Source organism: Podarcis gaigeae (genome assembly GCF_964106915.1).
Source record: "Podarcis gaigeae genome assembly, chromosome: 15".
Classification (NCBI taxonomy): Eukaryota; Metazoa; Chordata; class Lepidosauria; order Squamata; family Lacertidae; genus Podarcis; species Podarcis gaigeae.
The window spans coordinates 5,342,366-5,365,851 of NC_139692.1; the positions used below are offsets into that span (position 1 = coordinate 5,342,366).

Sequence of the window (23,486 nt, forward strand, 5' to 3'; positions counted from 1 at the left end):
CCAGAGTGTTTGATGCAGCTGAAACTTACAAAATGAACCTTCCTATTCATTTTTGAACTATACAACTATCCTCAGAAAACTACCCATAAAAATAATCAGCCCTAGTATGCCATAATACCGTTCAAGCTGATCCTCTTACAAAATGAGCTCCTCAGTGGAAGACCATATGGAATTCTTCCAGAAATAATAATTGGCATTTTGCCACACTGGCAGAGACTCTCTTTAAGGTACTGCCCCTGGCGCATGAAACTTCAGCAGTTGAGGGTTAGAGGTGATTACCAACGCTGGTGCAATATTGTGACAAAGACTCAAGAACGAGGAAGAATTAGATATTGAAGGACTCTCCTATACTGGTCTGTGTCAATTTCCTGCATGTTCATTGATAAGTTTCTTCTGTCCTTTTTCAGCATTAATTTGAAGAATTAATGTTCTTCTCTTTTTTTTTTTAAGAGACTTGTATGGAAATTAATATTTGAATTGATATTTAAATATGCTTATAAATATGCATTTTATCACAAAATACTATTTAAATACTTATTTTATCTTGCTTAACACGTTTCATAATGTATTATATCTTGTATGTATCCAAAGTATAATTCTGATCACATTAGTTGGCTCCCTCAGCTTGAAAGCGAGATGACCGACGCACCCCATAGTCAAGTTTGACTGGACTTAACTGCCCAGGGGTCCCTTACCTTTTTAAAAATTAGTCCAGGAGGTGTGGATTGGGTCCATTTTGATTGAAATTACAGATTCTTCAAGCATTCCAAGGAAGAAAGGGAGGGTATGACAAGAGGTCTGTGGGAGAAGTTAGCGCTGGTGCAATGGCTGAAAATATAGTTTTATATTCCACTTCTGTGGTGAATGTCATCGCCCCCCCCCTTCACACATGAGTGTGATACATTTGGTAAGAGCAGAATAATGTTACCTTTTAAACATGGATTTTGTGGCCTCATGTGATGTCATTGCAAAGAGGAAGGGGATTAAAACAATATTTTGTAAAAAAAATAAAAAGCAGCCAAATGGTTTCATGTGGAAGGCTACCTTATACAACCTCAGCACTGTAGTTAAGAGTCTCCAAGCTACAGAATCAAATAATTTATGTTGAAGGCTTAGGGCTTTGCACAGAGCAAATGATTGGATTTCCTGCTGATTTTCAGAAGTTTAATTACAGTCGTGTGAGGTTAAAAATCCTACTGGGGCTACGGTGCCAGAGGAGGAGGTTAACCCTTTCCCCTGTGCAGTTTTCCAAGTCAGTCTTTATGAATCTGCTGCTATTTTGGCTCTCCAACAATCCTGGTTCCCTAACAAGAATTACGAATGTCACACGTATTTGCAAATTCTAGTTCCCTGCACCCACATTTCATACTTTAAAATACCGTAGGTACAACCCTACAAATGCAATGCATGAAGAGACACTGGAAACTGGGCAGAGCTTTGGATAGAACATGTGGTTTTACAGAGCAGAGGTTCATTGCCCTCTTTAGCCCTCTGAGCTTTTCCCATGACTGCAAGTTCTTGCCTTAGCTGCATTTCATGCAATAATCAATATTTGAGAGGCAAAGCGGGATCTGCACAAGGTGGTGTCAGTTAAAATGGGGAAGCCAGGAATGCTTCATGATGCTTTGATGATCCATACATTTTAAAAAAATGCTACAGAGAAGTTTCTGTTGAAAGGAAAGATAATGCCTTGAAGTGGAGTATTGGGGGACAGCAAGCACCAGAGTGAGGAAAAGGCAGATGAAGAATTCCATTATGACTTGAAAGAAAAACAGACACTACTCTTGACCACCTTGAAATTGTAACAAAATCTCAAAGCCCCTCCCCCACGAAAAAATTTCAATGTGCCCTGAGAACAAAGCAGAAAAATAGAAGCAGATGAAGAGATGTTTTGAGAAATTGGAAAACAGATTTTGGCACAGCATTACCTAGAACTGTAATAGCTGAGTTATCCTTCTGGAATTTAGCAGAATAAATGCCCCCAGAAGGGGTAACACTGCCTGCATATTTTATTTAAGTCTGCCTCAAAGCAGAAACGAAAGCTTCCTTTTTAATAAATAAAATTAAACAAATCAATATAAAGGTGTCCAGCAGAAAAAGCTCCTGGTCCTATTTGCCTGGAATTTGGGAGGCTTTAGCCAACCTGGAGCAGATAGTAGGTCCACAAATTTCACATACTCCTGCCAAGAGGGATACAAAATATAGCTATTTTATTTTTCTAATTGTGAATTGCATGTTGGGATGAAGTAGACTTGAGTGGACCCTGAATGGAAAAGGGCAGCCTTCAAAACGCCTTGGACTGAGGCAGGCTGTTTTCTGAAGCATGACAGCAAGATCTGGGTTAAATCTTGTCGTCCAGTCATACCTCAGAGATACATGAAAACCAGACTACTGAAATGAAACAAAAAAACAATGCAATGTAAACACATATATAATAAGGCAGTTAGGCTACAATCCTGTATGTATATACCTACCTGGGAATAATCCCATTGAACTGAGTTGGGTTTACCTCTGAGTAGACCTGGGCAATTAACTTCCTATCCCCCCCCCCCAGCAAATCTAATTTTACATTCAGTTTCCCCCTTTGAGTCTTTAGGGAAACTGAATGCAAAATATATTTTTAAAATGTGAATGTGTGTGAAATATGCAATTTCATCCTAAAAGTTATGGTTAGAGGTGCCAACTTGAATAAAATATTGTGGGGGCCAGTTAAGCACCACCCTGCATAATTGATCACATGAACTGGCACACACACACACATCATTTGAATGGCAATGCCCATCAACTGTGGAGGTAGTCTCCTTAAATATACTATTGGGGGGGGGGGAGAGTGGTGGCGAAGGGACCTTGACCACTAGGAGTTGGCTCCTATGGTTACAGTACAATATTTCCTATGGAAAATGCTATATTGATTTCAATGTGTGCAGTAGTAGGAGCCCCATGCATTAGCTATGCTCCTTTAGGAAGCAGAAATTATTTCTAAAGAAGACTGGTCACCCTTGGATGCTCTCATAGCCTTAAGAATTTCATGAGACTGAGAGAATTTGACTCTCTGAATTGATCTGGGCAGATCAGATTAGGTGAGTCTATTTCAGAATCACAGCTCACCAGATTCCACCCCTCCTTCACCACTCACAATCTCAACAAGTTAAAAAACAACAACCTCCGAATCAAAAGACTGGCAATGCTTTGCCAGGTTAATTTGGGCACTTGTTTCTATGGATGTAAAAGTATTTGCTGTCCTGTGCTCAGATTACATGCTTCTCTTTTGTTTGTCTGTGAATATGAGAAGTCTAACATCCTTAAACATGGTTGGATTGTATACAAAGTACTTTAAATCCCAATTCCTTGAGTGGAATTAAGGAGGGTCTTTATAAATCAGATTTCTACAAGTGAGTCAATTGCACCTCTATTTAGGCGGAGAGAGAGATGTGTCTGAGCTTTTACATTTTGGTGCCTGCTACAGTGTAATGCAGACTTGTCTTTGCATCCATCTCTGTGCAAACAATTAACTGATTAATCCTTCCAAACATCCCCTTGGAAGAGAAAAGGGATAGACAGGATTGTTGGCAGGGTTGCCTGGCTCCTCTGCTGACGCATAAACAGCCATCAGCAGAATCCTCAGTTCATTGACTGCTTGTGTGGGTGGCAGAAGGCTAGAATAGGGAAATGCTGCTGGCCTGACTCAAGCACCAGGTTCCCAAGAGCTGTCTGTAGAGATCAGTTTGTCAATGGCTTTCCTATGCAGAATGAGCTCACAGAGTAGGAAGTATACAGGAGATGGTTCAGTCACCATTAAATAATGAATGAGAAATACTCCCCCCCCCTTGCCTTTCCTAGCACAGGCTGTGCACCTGGATTCCTAGCTAAAGGCTGCCAATTCTTGAACCAAGTCCTGTTGATGTCCTGTTTACAGCAGGTGGGTCTTTTTGTTAAACTCACATACCCCCCCCCCTTCTCATATATCCATTGCATTGATTTATTGATTGATTTAATTATGAAAACCTTGTTCTGTTCCATTATTCAGTAACAGAAATCATATATATGGGGTCGAAAAGGGATGCAGGCTGACAGAGAACCGGATTATCTTAAGACACACCCCCCTCCCCCACTTGATGTTCTGTATTCTAGAGCTAAGGTCTCCAGCATGTTTGTTGTGGGCATCACAGCATCTCCTGCTGCTCCCAGTTTTATCTATCTGTATCTATCATCTATCCATCTATCCATCTATCATCTATCTATCTATCTATCTATCTATCTATCTATCTATCTATCATCTATCTATCTATCATCTATCTATCTATCTATCTATCTATCTATCTATCATCTATCTATCTATCTATCTATCTATCTATCTATCTATCTATCATCTATCATCTATCTATCTATCATCTATCTATCTATCTATCTATCTATCTATCTATCTATATCTATCTATCATCTATCTATCATCTATCTATCTATCTATCATCTATCTATCTCTATCATCTATTTATCATCTATCTATCTATCTATCTATCTATCTATCTATCATCTATCTATCTATCTATCATCATCTATCTATCTCTCTATATCATCTATATCTATCATCTATCTATCATCTATATCATCTATCTATCTATCTATCTATCTATCTATCATCTATCTATCTCTCTATATCATCTATATCTATCATCTATCTATCATCTATCTATCTATCTATCTATCTATCTATCATCTATCTATCTATCATCTATCTATCTATCTATCTATCTATCTATCTATCATCTATCTATCTATCTATCATCTATCTATCTATCTACCATCTATCTATATCTATCATCTATCTATCTATCTATCATCTATCTATATCTATCTATCTATCATCTATCATCTATCTATCATCTATCTATCACCTATCATCTATCTCTCTATCATCTATCTATCTATCTATCTATCTATCATCTATCTATCTATCTCTATCATCTATCTATCATCTCTCTATCATCTATCTATCATCTATATCTATCTATCTATCTATCATCTATCTATCTATCTATCTATCTATCATCTATCATCTATCTATCTATCTATCTATCTATCTCTATCTATCTATCTATCTATCTATCTATCTATCTATCTATCATCTATCTATCTATCTCTATCTATCTATCTATCTATCTCTATCTATCTATCTATCTATCTATCTATCTATCTATCATCTATCTATCTATCTATCTATCTATCATCTATCTATCTCTCTATATCATCTATATCTATCATCTATCTATCTATCATCTATATCTATCTATCATCTATCTATCTATCTATCTATCTATCTATCTATCATCTATCTATCTATCTATCATCTATCATCTATCTATCTATCTATCTATCTATCTATCTATCTATCTATCTTTCATCTATCTATCTATCTATCTATCATCTATCTATCTATCTATCTATCTATCTATCTATCTATCTATCTTTCATCTATCTATCATCTATCTATCTATATCTATCATCTATCTATCTATCTATCTATCTATCTATCTATCTATATCTATCTATCTATCTATCTATCTATCTATCTATCTATCTATCTATCATCTATCTATCTATATCTATCTATCTATCTATCTATCTATCTATCATCTATCTATCTATCTATCATCTATCTATCTATCTATCTATCTATCTATCTATCTAATCTATCTATCATCTATCTGTCTATCTATCATCTATCTATCTATCTATCTATCTATCTATCATCTATCTATCTATCTATATCTATCTATCTATCTATCTATCTATCTATCTATCTATCTATCTATCTATATCTATCATCTATATCATCTATATCTATCATCTATCTATCTATCTATCTATCTATCATCTATCTATCATATATATGGGTTATTTTGAAGTGAGACTAGTTTGATTAGAGTCCATTGAGGTGCAATATATGAACATGAGGGCCACAGGCAATTGACACATCCATTGGCTTGAAATTCTGCAAATCTACTGCCTGCACACAGCTTCAGTGCAGGCAAGTTCTGAAGCTCATTGTTTCAGAATCCAAAAAGCTAACTCTGATTCCATTCACTCATGTGTGCTCTTACCCCCAAACTTGGCCCAAATGAAACTTTTTCCTGAAGAAACCAGGTGCCACTAAGTTATTTTGAATGTTGCTGGCTCCTCCTTCCTTTCCTTTATAGTTTCTTCTAGCTGTGTTGCCTGTTAGGGTCACACCAGGGCTACATCCACCCCATACATTTAAAGCATTCTTATGCTATGGTAACAGTCAGTACCTCCATCTAGTAACCTTGGGAACCTTGGTTTGTTAAAGGTGATGAGATTTGTTAGGAGACCCAACTGAATTTCTCACCCTATCCCAAGTTTTATGTCTAGTTGAGCCATCACAAGTGCTTTTAAAGGCAGATGTTTGAAGTTGCTTAGAATGGTAGGTGAGAAGATTGTTGCAGCCCTGTGGATGGCAAGTCCTTTGGACAGGAATGCTATCAGTTCCATGTTTTATATAGTGCCGTGCTGAAGTTAAATGACTGCTGACTTAGAGTGCTAATAATTAACATCAATGCCCAATCTAGGACTGGCTGATAGTGTCAATTATTCTAGTTCAGGTTTCTTCTCTATCCCAGCCATTTCTGGTTCTCCTTCAATAGTCAATGTGCAATTGTAAAATTCTGTACTGTTTGTGAGTTAAACTAGGGAAGTGTGAACAATGATGCAGTCTTAATGCAACCAATCCCGGTGCAGTACTCATTCTTGTGAAAGTCAGTGATCATACTTAAGGGGTTTGACTTTAAACCTCTTGGGTTGGCCAAATAAGTGTTTGACTTTTGTCAGCATGATTTGAAAAGCTTCAACCACATGCTTCCACAAGTTATCCAGCCAGCTTTTCTTTTCTTGCCTGCATAATGAATAAGATTGGGGTTCCACTTGAGGGGCCGGGAATGAAGAAGAAATAAGAACACAATCCATCCCAAAGCTTTGATCTCTCATTGGTCTCATTGGAAGCATTAAGCATGTGTTTAACTTACTCCCACTGAAAACAACTGCAATCGTAACACTCACAATAGCTGCCACCACCCTTGGCCAGATTCTGCCCATGGATCCTGAAACATCAACACATTTTTTTTTCATCTGGCTAAATCTTTGTATCATCTCAAGAGACTGTAGAAGTCACAATATAAAACAGCTAAAGAAAACACTGAATCATTCATTTAGCTGTGGCTTCCCAACCACAAAATATTATGTTTATTTCCCCCACCACTTTTTTGTCATTTTATTGATAAAAACTACACAAAAGCTAACTGATCAGAATAATTAATTAAAAATAAATCAAACAGTGTTACACATCCTCCCATTTGTTTGTTTCTTAAATCACATCAGCCATCAAATTTTCAGCCCCTCCGCCACAATTTCCAGGTATATAATGAATATTTCCATACCCAAAGTCCCCTTTCCCCCCCTGCATTCAGCACAGCTGTTCAAGTGTGAGCTCTCGTGTCATCAATAACTGCTCCCTCTTTCTTTCTTTTTGTATAGAGCCCTAAACATAATTGTAGTGTCAACAATGAAGCACAATGAAGATAGGAAAAAATTAAAAGTCACCCTTTCCCTATAATGTACAGCATGTGTTTTAAATGTACATGCACCCCGAGGTTTGTCTGTTTTTGCCTCTTGGTTCTTTTTCCAGGAATTGCCAATGTCCATTTGGTTCAACATAACCATGTCTGGAATCAGAAATTATAACACTGACCTTCCACTCCCCTCAAGGGGGAAAAAAGAAAAGGAAAACGGGACTCAGTTTGGTTTATTCCCCTCCCTCCCACCCCAAATGGAAAAATAAAGATACCTTCTGTTACTTCTAAGAGTAATAAACAATAAACAATATCTCATATTCCATTCTATGTTCTCCCCCGTCCCACCCCTAATTGATACCTCTGGTTCTCCTCTGAAGGAACTGTGCAGTGTAGAAAAATCAAATATACAAACAGAACTTTTAATCCATCCCTTTATGTTGCTAGAGTGAAATCTAATTCTCTCGCTCACTCGCATTTTTATATAAGAACTCAGCAATCTTTCTTTGATATGTACACCAAGAAGTCCGACAGTTTAACGCCAAAGGAAATTCTCAAGTTCTCCAGTCGGTACTATAGTGTCACTAGAATTTCCTTATACGGCAGTCCTCAAGCAACGTGTCATTTATTTATTTATTTTGTTCCCCTTTCCTGTTGTTTGCATCAAAACATTTGTAACTGGAATGGTGAGTTGTCTTCTTCTCCTTGCTCCTTGTTCCTCTTCACCCGAAGGTTCCCCCCTCCCCAGAAAAAAAAGAAGCCTCCCATACACACCCTCTCTTGATTCTCAGGAAAGAGATTCCATCAGTTTGGTATTCTCTCAATGTAAATAGCTGGAGCAGCCGAACGTGCAATTGTAGCAATGAAGCTGTGGTCTCGACTCAACTCCAAGTTGGTGGCTTCAGCCTGGTCCCGGGAGATTGTGTCATATCCCTTATTTACATGGAGGGGTTTGTGGGCCTGGCAATATCCAATCACTGGTTGGTCGTAGCTGTAATAGGGCAAGGTTTTCATATGGTGAGGGACCTAGAGAGAGAGGGGAAAAAACAGACATGTCAGCATCATTACAGAATAACACGTATTTTTCTTTTTTCTTTTAGCAATGAAAAGGCAATATGGGATAGAGGTAGGGATCCAAGGAGGCAGCAATTTCTGTCTTAACCTGTGTTCAACACATTCATCACGGTTTCTATTGTGCTCCAGTTCTGCCTCCAATAAAACCTGCATTATTTGTTTCACTATCTGCTTTGGCTGAAACTAACATAATTAATAATATAATGAATTTAAATACATTTCAATGCAAGGGAAACATCAAAAACAATAGAGAAAATAACGTAACTATTTAGGAACCATTTGCGGACTAAAAAAAAAAGCAAATACTGCCTGCTTTTGCGATGTCTATTCCTGATGAACATGTAACTTGTGGGAATTTCTGCTCCTGTTTTAATTTCTTATGAGATTCTATGACATCCCTAGCTGTGCCATGGAAAGCCAGAGGAGGCTTGTGACATTATTATTAGCATTTATTAATCACTTTCTACAAACAAAATATCTAAGTGATTTGCAAATATATAAAATACCATAAGGCTCATCAGTCACTGAAAACCAAATATGTATAATAAAATACAGTAGAATAAAATGTTTTAAGGCATTTATTCAAGAGCGAGAACAAAAGGAACAAATCTTAACCCCCACATGAAAGACTAGGAGACAGAGGACTAATTTGTGTAAAATTGGAATAAGGCGGAAGTTGGTGCTTCTGTATTTTCTTAAGTGCACCTCTGGTGTGTGTGCGCACACACAAATTGAATACGGACCCCAATCCAGAGAACCATGGGGATGACACAAGGCTGAGTGCACACTGTCACACATGCGGTCCCAAAAAGTCAGAATGAGAAAGAGAAGAGTGTGTAAGCAATTATCTTACATCGACAATGTACAGATGACCTTGAAGCAAAGTAAAGTGACTTTTATGAGGCAACAAATATGAATGAAATAACTTACTATCTTCAAAGTCTTAGTTACCCTTTCCTGTCTCCTTTAGGAGGTAAGGAAGACTCCTAGAATTTTATACTAGGATTTCTTCAGCTTGAAATGTCATAATTTTACACAATGGTTGAATGGCAGGGAGGCAACAGTCAATGCATTCTGGAAGTATTGATAGGCTAGCCAAGATAAATACTGAAATAAAATCCCCTCAGAGGCAATGGGATTCCCACCAGTTTATACAAAACCTCCACCCTCAAGCTTTAAAGTAGGCTCTTTATGATACTATAAACCATTGTTTTGTGTTCTGTTTAGTTTAGAGATGGAGGCCCTGGTGGGCTTTTTTTGTGTGGGTTTGTTTGTTTTTTTACAGTAATAACGTACAGGACATTAACCAGATGGGGTCCAGTGCACATCACGGCTTTGTTTCTTTTCTCCAAACAGGAGTTAAAAGCTTCTGAATTACAACATTATCTCTAAACGGCCCACAAACGCCATTACCCTCTCAACCATATTTTCAGTACTTTTCCAAACTGTCCCCTCAGCTCTAGCCTGGGATGTTTTGCTTCTCTGATCAAGGTTGCTTTTCAGTAGGAAGAGAGAAAACTAGTTCAAGATGAGGTTTGAAAGTTTTAAGAGTTACTTATTTCCTGCTGGGAAGGCAAAAAAGTTAGAAAAACTCTGTGCCACGGCACAGAGAGGAACTCTAAGAGTTCAGAGAATGCCCTGCTACCTTATCAGAAGAATTTTTCCGCTAGAAGGTATCATCCAAAGTGGAGATTGCTAAGTTTCCCTTCCTCTCCCATAATACTTGGGGTCCAGTGAAGCTGACAGACAAAAGGAAATATTTCTCCACACTGGGGCTGTTTGGAAACCTGTCCCCTAAGTTCCCCAAAGTTGTCTTCCCTGGTTAAAGAGGCTTCCATTTTTCTATTTCATTCATTAACACACACACACCCTCAACACACATTGTAAGGATGTTGTGGGAAGAAGGACAGTTCCTCTCAGAAACCCTAGGGTTTCTGCCAGTCAGTGCAGTCAATACTGTGCTAGGTGGACCAATGGTCTGACTCTGTATAAGATGGCTTCCTGTGCACCTAAAACAGGCATAGGCAAACTCCGGCCCTCCAGATGTTTGGGACTACAATTCCCATCATTCCAAGCTAACAGGACCAGTGGGCAGGGATGATGGGAATTGTAGTCCCAAAATCTGGAGGGCTGGAGTTTGCCTATGCCTCACCTAACATATGGAAGTTGCAGCACCAAAAACTGTTAACAGCCATTAGGTTAAGTAGCCTTTAAAAGGTAACGATTTGAGAAATTTAAGGACAGTGACAACATAAAAATCTACTCAGGTCCCAGCCATGACTGTCAACCCCTTAATTTATATTTATTTATTTTATTACATTTGTATCCTGCCTTTCCTCCAAGGAGCTCAAAATGGCATGCATAATTTTCTCCCTCCCATTTTGTAGTCACAACAACTCTGTGAGGTACGTTAGGCTGAGTGCCACCCCATGAGCTTAATGGGATTTTGAACCTCGGTGTCCCTGGTCCTAGTTTGACACACAAACCACTTCACCCGACTCTTTACAATAATGGACAGGCAACCATTGCACCGTAACGCCTGCACTTCTCTTTAACTTTCTTATTTTGCAGCTCTTGCCCACCTACAGTTCAGTAGAGAAGCAGGGGCATATGGGGGGGGAGCTGGGGGGCGAGGACCAGAGACACCAAGGTTCAAAAGCTCAATGGGTGACACTCAGCCTAATGTAGCTCACAAAGTTGTTGTGAATATAAAATGGGAGGAAGAGAATTATGTATGCCATTTTGAGCTCCTTGGAGGAAAGGCGGGTGTGACGTTAACATATGAGAGTGCTGGAGGTGAAATAGTTAAACAAGTTACCCAATCAGAATCCAGGGGGGTGGAGTCAGAGGGACTATAAAACCAGCTCTGGGAGGGGCGAAGGGTAGAGTTCGTGGGGAGCTGGGTGGAGTGGGAGTGAATTGGGATAGAGTCTGCAGGGAGGTTGAGTTATTGTAGTGAAATAAGCTGAGTCAGGAACAGTTAGGGGCTAGGCAGACAAGTAAATATCTGAAAGGTGGTTTAGTGAGTGAGAGCAGGTAGCGGAAGTTATAGGTCTGGATAGGCACCCCATGATTGTAATTGACCGATACCGTTTATGAAACCACACGCTTGTTAAAGTAAAGGTAAAGGTACCCCTGCCTGTACGGGCCAGTCATGTCCAACTCATCTCACTCTAGAGGCCGGGAGCCAGCGCTGTCCGCAGACACTTCCGGGTCACGTGGCCAGCGTGACGAAGCTCCTCCGGTGAGCCAGCACCAGCGCAGCGCACGGAAACGCCGTTACCTTCCTGCTATAAAGCGGTACCTATTTATCTACTTGCACTTGGGGGTGCTTTCGAACTGCTAGGTGGGCAGGAGCTGGGACCGAATGACGGGAGCTCACCCTGCAGCGGGGATTTGAACTGCCGACCATGCGATCGGCAAGCCCTAGGCACTGAGGTTTTACCCACAGCGCCACCCGCGTCCCACACGCTTGTTAAACGGCAATAAATAATCAGAAGTTTATGTTCCAATTTAACCCTGACTGGACTCAGTATTGTACCAGGTAGGGCCTGGGTGGTGGCAGCGAGAAATAAAGTGGTGGCACAGGGATCAATAGATGGTGAAACGTCCGGGGACCCTGTGTGATTGCCACAGTGGGGTACAAATGTAATAAAATAAAGAAATATAAATTAAGGATTGACAGCCATGGCTGGGGCCATGATTTTTAGAGAGCACAAACCAGGCACCCCCTATACAGTGATCCTCATCCCTGCTTGCCTGCCTCATGGGGTCTCTGGGCTCCAGAGCCTGGCCCAGCCTGCCCTCACTACCTCGCCCCCAGCTCCCTAGCTGAATGGCTGTCGGCCCAGTGTCAAGGGGATCTGGCCACCAAGGGGCTGGCCGGGCTCCTCACTGCGCAGGTGGGCAGATGGTACAGTGCCACCCCACCTGGCTCTGGTGGTGAGAGCTGGGCTGGTGCATCTGCTCCGTGAACCCTCCACTAGGAGCAGCAGCAGTGAGGGCTGGGCTGGCACAGTGAGGTCTGTATATCCTCTGTGCTATGCCCCTGCCTGGTTCAAGTGTGCCCCAGGCACCAGCAAACAACGCAACACCACTGTAGGGAGGTGCCAGTCGTTCACCCTCCACACGTTGCTTTGTGGAAATGTTGACATTGCAGAAACAATTCTGTTTGCCATGTACATTTTGAAAAGCATCTCATAAGAGTAAGCTGACTTGCACGCTTCAGGGAATGGGGTGGCAACACAAAGGGGAGCCTTCTGTTGTTCTCGGTGTTTTCTTAACTTGTTTTTCTTGATCTGGTATCCGTATACATATTACAAAAATAAATCTGTGTGGTTGTTGTTTTTTAAAAAATGAGGTGGCGTGCTATTTATCACCAGACAGCATTGTTATTCATATTATCTGCATTTAGTCTCTTCTAAACAAATTATATGCCCACAGTTTTCATCACATCTAATAATATCCAGTTAAATATATGGCTCATTTATTTAATGTGGTGGAGCGAATGTAACTTAATTTGAAAATATTTTTTCATGTCACTGATAGAGACAGACAACAGTGTCAGCTTGCCCCCCTTAAAAAAAATACATTTAAATAATCAAGCAGAACAGTCTGATTTCTTCCTACATCCTTATGTATTGTCAAATGCAGGGGACCTGGTTCAGATAGGGAAATAAATCAGCAGATGTGCTTCTATCCGTTCCTCTGAAGCAAGCTTTACTTTATTAACTGAGGAGCTTGTTCCATTAGAAAAGCACTTCAAATGTTCATGGAGAGTTTGGGTCTAATGGGCTGGATTAATTAGCTGGCATTAACTTGTGAAGTCTTCACCTCTGTAGTTCTTCCTGCTGAATGATGTCAGTGTTACAGCCTTTAATGATTGGATACTTGAAAGAAATATTCATTTCTTGAAGATACCGTATTTTTCGCTCTATAACACGCACCTGACCATAACACGCACATTGTTTTTAGAGGAGGAAAACAAGGGAAAAAACATTCTGAATGAAACAGTGGATGTATCATTTTTGGGCTTCATGCTGTGGCCACAGACATGTGATCTGATGGTGAATTTGGGATGACCCAATGCAAAGATCCTGAGAATCCCTGTGGATCCATGCTCTGTAACCACGTTTTTGCACCATTGCAGCCCCAGGCAACAGTGGGTGCGTGATTTTTTTGGTGCAGGCTGTAGCCATGGACATGCTATGTGATCTGATGTTGAATTTGGGGTGACCCAATGCAAAGATCCTGAGAATCCCTGTGGATCTATGCTTTTTAACCACGTTTTTGCACCATTGCAGCCCCATGCAACAGTGGGTGTGTGGTTTTGGGGGGGCAGGCTGTAGCCATGGACATGCTATGTGATCTGATGGTGAATTTGGGGTGACCCAATGCAAGGATCCTGAGAATCCCTGTGGATCCATGCTTTTTAACCACATTTTTGCACCATTGCAGCCCCAGGCAACAGTGGGTGCGTGATTTTTTTGGTGCAGGCTGTAGCCATGGACATGCTATGTGATCTGATGGTGAATTTGGGGTGACCCAATGCAAAGATCCTGAGAATCCCTGTGGATCTATGCTTTTTAACCACGTTTTTGCACCATTGCAGCCCCATGCAACAGTGGGTGCGTGATTTTGGGGGGGGCAGGCTGTAGCCATGGACATGCTATGTGATCTGATGGTGAATTTGGGGTGACCCAATGCAAGGATCCTGAGAATCCCTGTGGATCCATGCTTTTTAACCACGTTTTTGCACCATTGCAGCCCCAGGCAACAGTGGGTGCGTGATTTTTTTGGTGCAGGCTGTAGCCATGGACATGCTATGTGATTTGATGGTGAATTTGGGGTGACCCAATGCAAAGATCCTGAGGATCTATGCTTTGTAACCACATTTTAAGTGGGGAGGGAAGGAAAAACACAGAAGGGACAAGGAGCAGGAGAGGGGTGTGCAGAGAAGCAGCTGGCTAAGAATGCAGGAGAGGGGTAGGGAGGAAAGGAAGGCAAAAGTTTTCCCCCACCCAAGCCAGCCAGCCATCTCTCTCTCTCTCTCTCTCTCTCTCCCTCCCTCGCTCCCTCCCCCCTCCCCCCTCTCTCTCCCTTCCCCCCTCTCTCTCCCTCTCCCCCAGCAGCACCGGAGCTTGCCTGGAGGGGAGGAGCTTTCCCTGCTCTTTGTTCCGTTTCAGCAAACACAGCAAGGAAACAGAGGGGGTGGGCAGTAAGACCCTGAGGCAGAATGCAGGAAAGCAGCCGCTTTCTCTTTTCAAGTTTCGCTTCTCTGTGCAGCGTGCAGCCCCGCGATTTGATTTTTGCTTGATTTTTCGGCTCCAGGGACCACACATTCGCTCTATAACACGCACAGACATTTCCCCTTCCTTTTTAGGAGAAAAAATCTGCGTGTTATAGAGCGAAATTTACGGTATTTGCATAAACCTCAGCTGGAGGGATTAAAAATTTAGGTATTTGGTAGGAGGAATTTAGGAACCAAAATTCCTATAGGGGAAGGGACATAACTCATTGGCAGGGCATTTGTTTTGTATGTGGAAAGTCCAAAATTCAATTCCCATCATTTCCAGGAAGAGCTGAAAATGCCCCCTGTCTGAAACCCAGATGGAGCCATGGTCTGACACAGCATAAGGCAACTCCTTGGGCTAATAAATCTTTTATTTCAGAGTAAAACTGAGGCTACAGCAGGAACTGGTGACTGGTAGCCCTTCAGATGCTGTTGAATTATAAGGCAAGAACCACAGTCAGCATGCCCAATGGTTAGGGTTAGAGAATATGCAACAGTGTTTTATACACTTTGTGTTTTTATACTGTAAACCACCCTGTGATCCTTGGGTGAAGGGCAGTATATAAATTCAATTCAATTCAATTAATTATTACAAAGAATTTCCTCTTCCAGGAATACCCATCTTGGAACCTTTAGTTCCATTTCATGAATTCTTTTTTAGGATTTTATGTTGAATCTAGTCTCATATTTAATAGAGCACCTTGTAAAAGCAGTAGAATACTACAATAGAATACTGTTGAGTGACACTCATAACATGTTACAACAGATTATAATGCCTTATGTGTGTATATTTTCCATGAAGGAGCTTGGTATATTATAGAACACATTTTAGAGCAGAGAACAAATATTGACCCTCCTGTGAATTTTTGATTGGCAGCTTGGATATTCTATTTGAAGCAATTTGTTTTAGATTTGAGGGTCAATTTTATTATAAAAAGGAGAGTCCAGTTGCAATGAATGTAGCTAATTTGAATATGATGTATTTGGAAATGACTTCTATTGAGAACTGGAAACAGAATTCATATTAACAATTTTATAATACTTAATCAAGATAAACCTCTAAGCAGTTTATATGAACAACACATTATAGTATATAGATTGCTGACAACAAAGCTGAAAACACAAAACTGGCTATTTAACATAAACATAGTTAAATATTACAGCTAAAGTGGGCAAAAGAGTTCAGAAAATCACTTAAAATTTAAGGCTGTGTTTGTGTGTGTATGTGTGTGTGTCGAGCAAACTCAAAACAAGCAGACCAAGCAATTTTTGCTCAAACCCAATGAGCAACTTGAGCATGTTACTTTTTAGACTGCTGTTCCGACATTGATGCATACATGGTTTACCAACCATCTTTAGCCTCATAAACCTGTCAGGTCAGCTGGGCTTGAGAGATGGTGAGGAGCCAATACTTTCCCTCTAGGCAAGGTGGCTGGGGGGATTCAGAAACCGTTTCCCACCTATGTCATTTCCAACACCTCAGCTCCTACACAGTTCTTCATGTTTTGAACCAGTCATGGGATACCTTCACCACGTGGAATTTCACTGAATGGTCAGATGTTCCTTAAATTATGATTATGTAAGAAACTAGCATGAACCAGATATACACTGTATTTGAGCTGTATTTATAAAGGTAAAGGTAAAGGTACCCCTGCCCATACGGGCCAGTCTTGACAGACTCTGGGGTTGTGCGCCCATCTCACTTAAGAGGCCAGGGGCCAGCGCTGTCCGGAGACACTTCCGGGTCACGTGGCCAGCGTGACATCGCTGCTCTGGCGAGCCAGAGCCGCACACGGAAACGCCGTTTACCTTCCCGCTGGTAAGCGGTCCCTATTTATCTACTTGCACCCGGAGGTGCTTTCGAACTGCTAGGTTGGCAGGCGCTGGGACCGAGCAGCGGGAGCGCACCCTGCCGCAGGGATTCGAACCGCCGACCTTTCGATCGGCAAGTCCTAGGCGCTGAGGCTTTAACCCACAGCGCCACCTGCGTCCCTGCTGTATTTATAGGAAATGTCTATTGCAATTTGAGGGGATGCAATATGGTGTTACCCCCTCCCTTAATAAATCATCACAGGAAAAGATTCTGCCATGTTTGTTTTATCTGATCATTACATCAAATGCCAGCTGTTTGCTGGAGATGGCCTTTCAAATATATGTCCACATAGCATTTGGAAACCAAAGCACACCACTTCTGTCAAGAGAGAATTATGACAATGAGGGAGAAGGTAGAGCTGTTGTTGTTTTCTGTGCAGTGATCATAAAGATGGCAACCTGATCCATCCATTACTCACAATAAATACACATAGTATTTAATATGAACATTTGATAATGTTGCTGCCACAGTGACAAATGAAGGCATTGGGAAATGAGTGAAATAAGTCTTTGTCTTGTATTAAATATTGGCTTTTCATTAGATCTGCTCAAAATTTATGGCACGCAAGAGGGCTACTCAGAAATGAATGACTCCCTTATAGGGTTTTAAATGCTTTTTGAAAAAAAAGTTCTGCAGGAGCCCTGTACATGGAGAGCAAAAGATTAAAATGATTTCTTAAAGTCACAAGTCTGTGCTGCCAAGATATAACACCCCTCCGCTGATTGTGTTGGTCATAACTCATGGCAAATAACTACCTAGGATTTCCGCAACTTGTTCAAGTACCTTGTTGTTTCAAAGGCAATGTGTTGTTCTTTTCCAGAACTTCTGCCTGTCTACACGTTCAGTGGGGAAAACAGGGAATTCCACACTGAGGGAGTGATGTTGAAGCGACTCAGTCTGGCACGTAGTGGGATTGGATTGCAGCCTGAGTTTTCTTCTTCACATTAGCCCAGGAGGTGAAAATCAGGTCTTTTTGCAATGGTCAAGCTCCTCAGCTATCCCTAAGAAAGACCCAGAAATAGAAAAACCCAGCTTCAACTTCCCAACTGACCACAGATGATGATGTGAAGATGATGATGATGATAAAAACAAGCAAACTTACTAGTCACTATCTCTCAGCCAAACCTAATTTTTGTTGGATTGTTGTGACGCTAAGAGAAGTGGGACCATGCACATCGTGTTGCAGACTTTGGCAAATGAGCTGGATCAGGGCTTTTTCCTCACCAGAATTCAGTTCCGGCATCTCTCAGGTATGTGCCACTGCCGTTATAACAGAACAAGTGAGGCGCTCATGGCGAGTTCCGGCACCTCTTTTTCTAGAAAAATAGCACTAGGCTGGATAAAAGAGGATTGTTTTTCTGTGGTGGCTCCACACATCTGGAACTTCTTTCCTGTTGGCAGCTGGCAGTTCACCAAACTCCAATATTTTGAGAAAGCTGTGAAAACCTGTCCATTTCGGGTGGCTTTTAGATAGGCAATACAGCTGTAGGGATTTTTACTGCTGATTTAATGAAGTAAGTATAATGAAGTAAGTATAATTTGTTATTTCACTGTTCTTTGGGAGTTTCAAGGATGGGGTTATTTTATTATGCTATAGTGACAGTGGATTTTTGTTGTTCAGAAAGGTGGCATAGAAATGTCTTGAAATAACAAACTAAGCTAATAAAAATAATTGTTTATTACTAATATAATATATAATAATATAATATATTGACATAGATGTATACTGAAATGCCCTGTGCCCCAAACTTGAAAAAAATACACTCCCACTCACTCTTTGGAGATAGGGCAGATATGAAGGAGCTAGAGCCCCTGTGAAAAATGCATACTGAAGCATCATTCACAATATTCTTTATACTGAGTCAAGAATGGGGGAAATGTATCCTATCCACCCCTTTCTTTCATCTGACAATTTTCTCCATGGCATGTCTTCTATGTTGAATAGGAACAGTCAGCCCAGTAAAGCACATAATGATGGCGAGCACAGAAGGGTGTTCTTCTTGTCCTGAATGCCTCTGTGGGACACTGTTCAGACAGAATTACACGAGTATAATTGCCCAGCTAGCACCTATCTGTGGAAAAACCAATGTGTCTGGTGGTGCAAATGAGAATCACATTAATCCATTCCGCAAGGGGAGAACCTTTTACTGAGGTGCAGATATCACTCTAATTGGCACTTGTAAACATTGTGTGCCCACACTGAGATGGCAACCCCACAGTTTTAAATGGTAGGGGAAATGACTCGTGGAGAGTGCTGGGGGATTTATACAAAACTACTGGCATGATTCAAAAGGCAGAGAAGTCACATGCCTAAAATAGTAAAGTGGGGTGTCTGGCCTAGTGATTACAGCCAAGGCAGAGTGATTACAGCCAAGTGACAGAGAACATCAGAGCCTGCCCGGCCCCCTCTAAATTTCATATTGCTTATTTCAAATAAAGCAGATATGGGGGGGGGGGAATAATCATTAGAAATATCTTAATAACTCAGCTATCAAAGGCATATGAGAGAGAGAGAGAGAGAGAGAAGGAATACTACACCTTGTGTTGGGGAACCAAGGAGGAAGATTCTTGGTGTGGGGGTGGGATTTCCAATAGCTTTGGGGCTGCAGCAAAACAGTCTCTGCTTCTTACAGAGGTCAGTTTAGTTTCCATATATGATGAAGCTTTCAGAATAAACTCAAAGGTCTTATTTGGGAAAGGGGAGGTTTCACACAGGGAAAAGATGTTTCCTTAGTTCATCAGAGTCCATGTTTGGATAGGACTTTAAGGACCAGAACCGATTATTTGGATTTCTCCTGGAAACTGACAGCCAACACAGTAATTCTAAGATATGTGATGTATGAGAGTGCTGTCATGATCTTGTCAACTGGTGAATGGCAGCATCCAGCACTAAATGAAGTTTTTGAACTTCAAGAGCAGCCCCATGTAGTAATTGTACCCCATTACAGTAATTTAATCTGCAAATCACCAAAGCTTGAATGATAATGGTCCTGACCAAATCTGGTACATTGAACAACACTAATAAAAGGCTGCAATCTGAGATTCCAGGAAGCAACCCCTGGTGTGGGTGTAGCTCAAGCACTAAACATACTATTTACAGCAGCACATGTAAATACAGTAAAATAGAGGTCCATAGCTCAGTGGAAGAGCCATTTGATTGTACAAATTGCCTAAGTTTAATAACTGAGGCCCAGATTTACCACACCAATAAAGAATCTAAGCCCTTTACAGGTGGCACAACTGTATATGCACAAGGGGACATGTGTGTGCTCATTTGCATGCCTGCATTATATCTATGCACATGGAGTATACACACATAGGAATCTTCCAGGATTCCCAGTCACAAAAAGGGTTCCAGTGACCTCCACATTCAGAAAACTGCAAGAGGTGGAGGACTCTGCGGGCTAGTAACGCCACATGTGTTGGGGACATGCTTTGGCACACATGAGAAGGATCCCTATGCATGTACTGGGACAGAATTCCTCCCCACAGAAGAGGATCTTGATTAATCAAGGGTGGTGTAGAGAATTTCTATGTGTGCATGTGTGTACACTATGTGTGCATGTGTGTACACCTTTCACAGATGTTGAACATGGAAGATGGTGGGTGCATGGCCATGGCATTATCAGGTGCAATGGATCACAGATGTGATTGGCAATAATAGAATTGTACACATGTAGCCTCCACACAGACGAAACATGTGGAGGAGGATGCCTGCTGCTCTCCTCTCATGTGCTAATATCTTGCCAGCATGGAAACATCGTCTCAAAAGAGCCCAGGTGGCTCTCAAATGCAGAAATCATTTCAGCTATGCATTTCAAATGGAATGAGTATTTGATGAGTACTGTGTAATGTTGTGAACAGTAAGCAACTTTCAGAAAGGGCTCTAAGATCTTAACACAAAATACACAGTATTATTTTATAGCAAGGGTGGGAAACTGTATCAAACCACAACCTTGATGCAGCCCCTTTGGCCAACCATTGTCAATATTCTGATGCCACAAGGATGTCAGGTGACTATCTTTCCTTTGCTCATGTGGCTTGGGCAAAGGCACAGCGCTGTGCAAATGCTGACAACCACCTGATTGTTGGCACTTGCAAATCCCCATGTCTTTGCAAGTGTCATTGTGATGACTGGCCCTTGCAAAGGCACTGTGCCACTGATCTGCAAATCACTCATGCCTCCAAAGTCCTTTGCCTTGATCAGTGTCACTTTCAAATTCACAGGGCTAAACAGGAACTGAAAATCAGCTGATCGGTGGTGCCTCCAAAGCCCACTTTTGGCAGCAAGTTGTGTCCACACCTGCCCCACACCTGACATCATACATGTTCAAATGGGAAATTCTGGTGGGACTAATTATGCTCTCAAGCCAGAGATTCCACACTGCTGTTTTCTAGAAACAGATGCCTTTAAATGACTATTGTCAATCTTTTCAACAGTTTCTACTTTCTAATTTCCTAGGATTTATTTATTTTTAATGTCAACAGAACCAATATTAGAAAATCAAGGACAAACTTTCCCGCTTATAGTCATGTCCTCTGGACACTTTGTATATCAGAGATCAAGCAAGCAGAAAATTAATGCAAGCCTGCCCAGAATTTCAGGCAAAGGAAATTTCACAACAATTGTCTCTCTCTCCGCCCTCCCCCCATCTCTCTCCTATAGAACAAATTACTTATTCTTGTGGGCATGTACTTACAGAATGCAGAGAAAACAAGAAAGTTATAAGCAAGATCATGGAGGAAAAATTGGGAGTGGGTCAGGGAAATATTTACAGCTTAGTTATCTTTGAAGCAAAAGTATACCAGGTATTTATGTTTCATTATCCCACACAAGCAAATGAATGGCAGGCAAAAATTGTCAAGCAACTTGGCATTAAAAAGAAAGACAAAAAGTTTCTTCTCCATGGGTAGCTCATTTTGTGTGTGACAAAGAAGGTGTCTACATTCCAGTCTTCCCATGACTTTATCCCAATGTATCATCATTAAAAAATCCTGCTCTGCATCTATGCAGATACCACAGCAGGTACAGAACATGAAAGAAAAATAACCCACCAAAACATGAAACAAACACAAGGAAACAAAACAAAAAAGGCAATTAAAGACTGCAGAACAGATCAAACCATAATCAAGCTTAAAATACATGGGCAAAAGAGTGAGTCTTAACTAGGCACCAGAATGATAACAGCAGCAGTGTTAGCCCTCTCCAAAGGAAGAACATTCCACAGATGTGGTACTCATAATTTGTCCTACTGTGACTCCATTTGCACTACACATGTAAAACAGCACCATACCACTTTAAAGAGTCATGGCTTTCCCCAAAGTCCCCCTGGGAACTATAGTTTGTTAAGGATGTTAGGAGGCCCATTAGTCCCATTCCAGGGCTACAGTTCCCAGAACTGCCTGGGAAGAGGAATAAGAAGAAGAGTTTGGATTTGATATCCCGCCTTTCACTTCCCTTCAGGAGTCTCAAAACGGCTAACATTCTCCTTTCCCTTCCTCCCCCACAACAAACACTCTGTGAGGTGAGTGAGGCTGAGAGACTTCAAAGAAGTGTGACTAGCCCAAGGTCACCCAGCAGCTGCAGGTGGAGGAGCGGAGATGCGAACCCGGTTCCCCAGATTATGAGACTACCGTTCTTAACCACTACGCCACACTGGCTCATAAACCACTTTGATAATTGTAGGGTCTCCTAACAACTCTCAGGTGGTCAGGGAGATAGAGAAGGAAAGTGGCAGGACTGTGCCAGTGCCCTTGCACCCTGTTATGTGCTGGTGGCACTGCCCCCTTACCACATAGATCATTGAGCACAGCACCTGCAAGGGCACATTTATGCATGAGCTACTCTATGCACATAGGTGCTCCACAAACTGTTGCCACGTCCATTTCCCCCTTAGAAAAGACATTTCTAGGGCAGGATCATGGACTGGAGCATGACAACTCTAGTGACTCATGCTAACAGCATATGAATAAGTGGTTTTCACTTGACTACAGAGGACATTTGATTCTTGATACTAATTGCCCCTTGAGGGATCGAGAACCCGTGGCCCTTCAGATGTTGATGGATCCCATCAACCACGACCATTGGCCATTGCTTGAGAGTCCAACATTGGCCATTGCATGAGAGTCCAACAATATCTGGAAGGTCATAGGTTCCTCACTACTGATGTAAAAGCAGATACTTTCCCAAATGTCTAGACATGCTTCAAGCAGTTAACATGAAGGGTCCAGGTAAATGGTGCCCTGATACCCTCCCAAAGTTATGCCCCAGCCCCCTCCCCAATTAGTGCTTGATATAATACCTGTGTACCTCCTATGCCCCTTAGCACTAGCAAACACTGCTTTAACAAATAGGTTCCAAGGACTTTCTACTGACCTTTCTGCTGCTCCTCCTCCAAATGTGTGTGTGTGTGTGTGTGTGTGTGTGTGTGTGTCGGGCGGGGAGGACACTCTCTCTTGATTGCTCACAGATTTGCATATTCAGCATTCTAAATTAACAGTGACCTCTTTCACCTCCCCAACCCCTGTATTTATAAGATGAATTTATTAAAATGCATTTAGCGGTCTCTTAATCTCACTCTTCCCCTTTCTTCACCAGCTCTGCTCTGATTCTGGAACTAAAGAAGGGAATTCCTCCTGAATATTTGAGCCTGTGTACTTTGTT

General features: G+C 41.4%; 1 protein-coding gene across 4 annotated transcripts in view; it reads right to left on the reverse strand.

The window, feature by feature from the left end:
* Positions 1-7,366: 7,366 nt before the first annotated feature.
* The window catches only part of LRRTM4 (leucine rich repeat transmembrane neuronal 4), a 417,932-nt gene continuing 401,812 nt past the window's right edge, over positions 7,367-23,486 (reverse strand). For 2 of the 4 annotated variants that reach the window (XM_083713601.1, XM_083713600.1), the window contains one exon: positions 7,367-8,609. In XM_083713601.1, the coding sequence (XP_083569727.1) occupies positions 8,388-8,609 (222 nt within the window). In that variant the 3' untranslated portion in view covers positions 7,367-8,387. The remainder of the gene's footprint in view (positions 8,610-23,486) is intronic. The other 2 variants (XM_083713602.1, XR_014558132.1) reach the window with 2 other exon arrangements.